At 39.6% G+C, this 6,415-nt stretch overlaps 1 protein-coding gene across 1 annotated transcript; it reads right to left on the bottom strand.

Moving 5' to 3' along the window:
• Positions 1–8: 8 nt before the first annotated feature.
• Positions 9–5,829, bottom strand: LOC141129586 (olfactory receptor 51E1-like). The gene is made up of 3 exons (XM_073617684.1): positions 5,352–5,829; positions 2,725–2,839; positions 9–1,372 (listed from the first exon to the last, which is right to left on the bottom strand). Exons 2-3 carry the CDS (start codon positions 2,819–2,821, stop codon positions 360–362), a joined length of 1,110 nt encoding a protein of 369 aa, XP_073473785.1. The 5' UTR covers positions 2,822–2,839; positions 5,352–5,829; the 3' UTR covers positions 9–359.
• Positions 5,830–6,415: the final 586 nt, after the last annotated feature.

Here is a 6,415-nt window from a genome sequence, read left to right as displayed (position 1 = left end):
CAGGGCAACCTCAGGTCTCCAGCTGTGGTGAAACTACAAGTCCCATGATACATTGCAAGACCCCGACAATCACAGGCATGACTCCTAGAGACAGAGATATGATGGAATTTGTAGGTTCACCACAGCTGGAGTGCCGAGGTGGAACATGTAATCTCTCTCTTTCAAACTGGACCTAACCCTCCATTTTAGTTCCCGAATTCTTCTCGTAGGGCTGAAAAAAGATACAAAACATTAGTTAAAAAATGTGTAATAAAATAACATTATTTGCCAATCCACTTAAAAAAGGAACTTTATTTACATTGTCTTAATTCATCAGGAAATCTATTGTAGACTTCTCATATTTCCATGACAGTCAAGAGTCAGAAGGACCTCTGTGGTTTGTCCTCCTTTGATACTTTACTTAGGAATTCGCTGAGTCTGTAGCGTATCTGCTTTGTTTTAATCCCATAGATCAAGGGGTTAATGACAGGGGACAGCAGGATGTAGGCATTTCCAAACAGAATGTGAAGATTCGGAATGGTGTCACTGGGATATCGGTGCACCACTGCAATGCCAATATAAGGGATGTAGAAGATGAGGACGGCACATATATGGGCGGAGCAGGTACTGATGGCCTTCAGACTGGCCTCCGCCACCTGGAAAACCACCGTCTTTATGATCAGCAGGTAGGAGATAAAGATAAAAAGAGAGTCAAGACCCATAACGTAAAGGGTAATAAAGAGGCCATAGATGACATTGACCTTTATGTCAGCGCAGGCCAACTTCATGAGCTCTTGGTGGATACAATAGGAATGTGTCAGAAGATTGCTTCTCCACAAAGGAAACCTTTGGATAATAAATGGCAGAGGAACCATTACAGCTGCTCCTCTGGCCATAAGGACCAGAGAGGTATTTGTGATGGCCTGTTGGGTTGCAATGGATGAATATCGAAGAGGGTAACAAATGGCCACATATCGGTCTACAGCCATGGTCACCAGTATGGCAGAATTCAGGGCAGACATGAAATGGAAGAGGAACATCTGGGTTAGACACGTGGAGAAGGAGATCTTGCGACTATCAAACCAGAAGATTCCCAGCATTCGGGGCATGACTGTGGTGGCTGATACGAGATCTACAACTGAAAGCATGGAAAGGAAAATGTACATGGGTTCGTGAAGTTCCTGTCTCATTATGATGATATAAAGAATAGAGGTGTTACCAACTATGGCCACCATATACAATATAATGAGAGGAAAACCAAGAAAGAAATGAAAGTTCTCCAGATAGGGTACACCACTGAGAGTGAACTCATCAATACTGCTGCATGTTAGGTTGTCGGTTGCCATGATCACCAGTGCGCCACCATGTCCAATCACAGAACCCACATCTTCTCCTGCAACAGGAAAGGTATACGTTAGGCACATCGTTTTACCTTTACTTTTATATAAGTATGTTTTTGACTAGTAGGACAATCTACTTTTTGTTGGGTTGTCCCTTTTTTTCTCACCCTCTGTCTGTAGAAATGGCCTTCAACTTACCAGAAAATTTCCACAAAGAGGCAAAATAACTTTTTTTCCAGGTCAACTAATATAGAGGTCATCAGCAGAAGTGTCAGTTCAAAGCTTGTCAGCAGTTTTTTAATAGTTCATATCCCATGGAGCTGGCAACTTGGGCTGATCCTTAACCATTTATTGTCCAGCCTATAGATAAATGGCTGCTGGGGGGGGGGGGGGCAAATTTATATGACACCCTCTCGGAACATGCCTCGCTGCAGCTAAATCTGTCACCCGCTGTGTCCAGTGGACGACTGATCAGTACCGGTACCATGTGATCGCTGTGGCCAATCACAGCAGATCACATGACAATTGTACACAATGGATGGCTTCCATTCATTCCATCCATTGTGTACTAATGTGTTGATCTCTGTGATTGGTCACAGCAATCACATGGCACAGACAGGGCCAATCACAGCCCATCTGTACCATATGATTAGCTGTGACCAATCACAGCTAACCACAATAGTAAACACTGAAAAAAAATCAATATCATTCAGTAAAAATGGTTGTTTACAGGACACAGTGGTGACAGGACATAGTGGTCACAGGATCATTCTGCTGTTTGCCCCAGGGGGCACTCCAGTGCACATGAGCACCACAACATACATTTCGCCTCTTTTTCTCACCTATATTTGCTTTTTAAATAAATAAATTAATTAAAGCAAGAAAACTAATTTTAGTTATAGTTACATAGTTACATAGTAGGTGAGGTTGAAAAAAGACACAAGTCCATCAAGTCCAACCTATGTGTGTGATTATATGTCATATTACATTACATATCTCTGTATGTTGTGGTCATTCAGGTGATTATCTAATAGTTTCTTGAAGCTATCAATGCTCCCCGCTGAGACCACCACCTGTGGAAGGGAATTCCACATCCTACAGTAAAGAACTCTCTACATAGTTTAAGGTTAAACCTCATTTTTTCTCATTTTAGTGAGTGGCCACGAGTCTTGTTAAACTCCCTTCCACGAAAAAGTTTTTTCCCTATTGTGGGGACACCAGTATGGTAAGTTATATAAAGTTATAATCTTATATTTTCGACATACTGTATAAGCCTGGAGACTTTATATCCAAATAAAATCTTTTTTTATGTGTTCATTTTTATTTTTTGAAGCCTTGAGTTCTGGCCTCTCTGTAGTATTATTTCTGTATTTCTATTATGGAACTCATACAAGGTGAATTGTACCTTCATGGAGAGCTCTGATCTCCTGTCTTGTATACTGGGACGTCCATAATCCAAGGTGCAGCCAGGTCAAAAGGGCCGTGAACAAGGGCTCCTTCATCCAGGTATGATGGACATTCTGAGGACACAGAGGAGGACACAAACTAAGCAATTTCCCAAATAGAGATGAGGACACAAACTAAGCAATTTCCCCAATGGGACACCAAATAAAAAAACTCCCCAATGGAGAGGAGGACACAAACTAAGCAATCTCCCCAATGGAACACCAACTATAAAATTTACCCAATGGAGAGGAGGACACCAACTAAGCAATTTCCCCAATGGGACACCCACTAAAAAAAATCCCCAATGGAGAGGAGTTCACAAACTAAACAATCTCACCAATGGGACATCCATTATAAAAAAACTCCCCAATGGAGAGGAGGACACAAACTAAGCAATCTCCCCAATGGAACACCAACTATAAAATTTACCCAATGGAGAGGAGGACACCAACTAAGCAATTTCCCCAATGGGACACCCACTAAAAAAAATCCCCAATGGAGAGGAGTTCACAAACTAAACAATCTCACCAATGGGACATCCATTATAAAAAAAATCCCAATGGAGAGGAGGACACAAACTAAGCAATCTCCCCAATGGGACACCAACTAAAAAAACTCCCCAATGGAGAGGAGTTCACAAACTAAGTAATCTCCCCAATGGGACACCAACTAAAAAAACTCCCCAATGGAGAGGAGTTCACAAACTAAGTAATCTCCCCAATGGGACACCAACTAATACAATTCCCACATGGAGAGGAGGACACAAACTAAGCAATCTCCCCAATGGGACACCCACTAAAAAACATTTCTCAATGGAGAGGAGTTCACAAACTAGTGAAATATGAAAGAAGGGGGGGAGCACTCACATTGCCACATCCGTAAATTAGAGAGGAGAAAAAAAAGGGTACTCAAAGAGTAGCCTAGAATGGAACTTTAGAGGCATGGAAACAATGGAGAAGTAGAAAAAATAAGTATTGTTTATTGAAAAAAGAAATTACATAGTATATACACAGTATTCACAAGCATTAAAAATCATACAAAATGATACAGTTTGTACAATGAGCCCTTGTGCATCTACGCGTTTCGCCCTGAGGCTTCTTCAGGACGTGATCAAGGTTGAAAGAGATGACACAAAAAGAGAGAACGAATCTCACTTGTTTTTAACCAATTGAGCCTCGTGTACAAATATCCAGATTGTTTTCAATAATATCCAGTATATAGACTATATTGTGCACATTGCACAGTACCAGGCTGTCTCCCAGGGGTTATCTTTCGTCATTTGTATGCATCTACTACTACCCCTCTGCGGGCTCGATGTGCAGATGGGATGTGTGATACCCATTATCTATTTTTGAGTACTATCTGTGTTTTCCTTTATTGGACCTTGGATCTCTGAACGTGACTTTTTTCTTTGCAAGATGCCCTATGCCCCTGTTCGAATAGCATTCTATTCTCTGCTACTAATAGATTGTATTGGCATTCTGGGGATTTTTCGCAACTTTTTGAAAATAGTCCATATACTGGATATTATTGAAAACGTTCCCGGATATTTGTACACGAGGCTCAATCGGTTAACAAGACAGTGAGATTCGTTCTCTCTTTTTGTGTCATCTCTTTGAACCTTGATCGTGTCCTGAAGAAGCCTCACGGCGAAACACGTAGACGCACAAGGGCTCATTGTACAAACTGTATCATTTTATATGATTTTTAACGCTTGTGAATACTGTGTGTATACTATGTAATTTCTTTTTTCAATAATCAATACTTATTTTTTCTTCTTCTCCATTGTTTCCATGCCTCTAAAGTCCCATTCTAGGCTACTCTTTGAGTACCCTTTTTTTTCTCGAGTTCACAAACTAAGCAATCTCCCCAATGGGACACCAACTATAAAAAATTCCCCAATGGAGAGGAGGACACAAACTAAGCAATCTCCCGAATGGGACACCAACTAAAAAAAAAATCCACATTGGATAGGAGTTCACAAACTAAAATTTAAATTCAAAAATTCAATTTTAAGTGAAGCTAAATTAGTTACAACTAAATGACTAAACTTCAAGGGGCGGGGGGTCTGTACAGTCAGATATATGAACACTTACTGTCACCCCCTGGGACCATAACACTCCTTCAAAATAAGCACAAAAACAAAATAAATTAATACTTGGTATAATTACACGTTGAAACAAAAATAAAACAAAAATAAAACAATTCTAATTTATTGAAAAATAACAAAATATTTAGAAAAAAAAAACAGGTCAAATGAAAATAAATCTCATCTGAAACAAATAAATAAAAAAGCTTAAAGAAAGGATAAGTTAAAAACGTGTTTAAATGTTTTATATATAAATAAATATATATATATATATATATATATATATATATATATATATATATATATATATATATATATATTTATATATTTAAAACTACTTTTTTTTTTGTTCCAATGCGTAATTATACGTTTTTATTTTTTTGGAAGTATAAGGTCCCCTTTTTCGGATACAGGCTTTTTTTTTTTTTTTTTTAACATTTTACCTACAGTTAGGTTGATTAGTTAGTTAAAGTAAAACATTTCGCAGTCATCAGTACCTGTGAGTGCGCTCCCCTCGGAGGTGTCAGAGCTCTGCGGCTGTGCGCTGTCCCCGGCTGATCTGGGATTTGCTCAGTGATGGATCATATATACGAGATGTCGGGATCTCGGGGGAGATCTCCTGGAATTGCCATAACCACTTATACACATACCGGGAAATCCCTGTTGGGTTAATTACCTGTTCATAAATTCTCCGTTCTCCGACTCCTCTGATCCCCAGAGCGAGGTGTCTTTTTATTGTAATAAAATAAAAATATTAATTTAAATATAAAATATATAAAAGAAAAAAAAAATCCAGCGTTTTGAGCTGAAATTCTGGAAATCCACCATCAGTTTCCAGGAAACCTCAACTCAACGAGAGGGATTTTCCACCCACTTATACACAGACAGGAAGATCTCCGCAGGGTTATTTCCTGATCATAAATTCTCATTTTTACATTCCGAAGCGTCTTGTGAGCGGTTAAGTGAGACGCATTTATTGCAGAAAAGGCGATTTGTTTCTTCTGCAGTAAACGTTTTCCACTTTAGAAGTAAGGAGGAGGTTGGGATCCACCATGGGTCAGGGCTAGGGATGAGCCGAACACCCCCCGGTTCGGTTTGTACCAGAAAGTGCGAACGGACCGAAAATTTGCACGAACGTTACAACCCCATTGACGTCTATGGGACTCGAACGTTCGGAATCAAAAGTGCTAATTTTAAAGGCTAATTTGCATGGTATTGTCTTAAAAAGTGTTTGGGGACCCGGGTCCTGCCCCAGGGGACATGTATCAATGCAAAAAAAAGTTTTAAAAATGGCCGTTTTTTCGGGAGCAGTGATTTTAATGATGTTTAAAGTAAAAAAAAAAAAAGTGAAATATTCCTTTAAATATGGTACCTGAGGGGTGTCTATAGTATGCCTGTAAAGTGACGCGTGTTTCCGGTGCTTAGAACAGTCCCTGCACAAAATGTCATTTTCAATGGAATAAAAGTCATTTAAAACTGCTTGCGGGTTTAATGTAATGTCGGGTCCTGGCAATATGGATGAAAATCAGTGAGACAAACGGCATGGGTACCCCCCAGTCCA

The sequence above is a fragment of the Aquarana catesbeiana genome, linkage group LG02 (genome assembly GCF_042186555.1).
Source record: "Aquarana catesbeiana isolate 2022-GZ linkage group LG02, ASM4218655v1, whole genome shotgun sequence".
NCBI classification, from domain to species: Eukaryota; Metazoa; Chordata; class Amphibia; order Anura; family Ranidae; genus Aquarana; species Aquarana catesbeiana.
Note: the sequence above shows the minus strand (reverse complement) of the source record. Positions and strands in the feature narration are given on the sequence as shown.

Coding starts and splice junctions, on each gene's coding strand:
- LOC141129586 (XM_073617684.1), bottom strand. CDS start 2,821: ATGAAGGAGCCCTTGTTCACGGCCCTTTTGACCTGGCTGCACCTTGGA. Junction 1,373..2,724: donor GATCAGAGCTCTCCATGAAG/GTACAATTCACC, acceptor TTCCTGTTGCAG/GAGAAGATGTGGGTTCTGTG.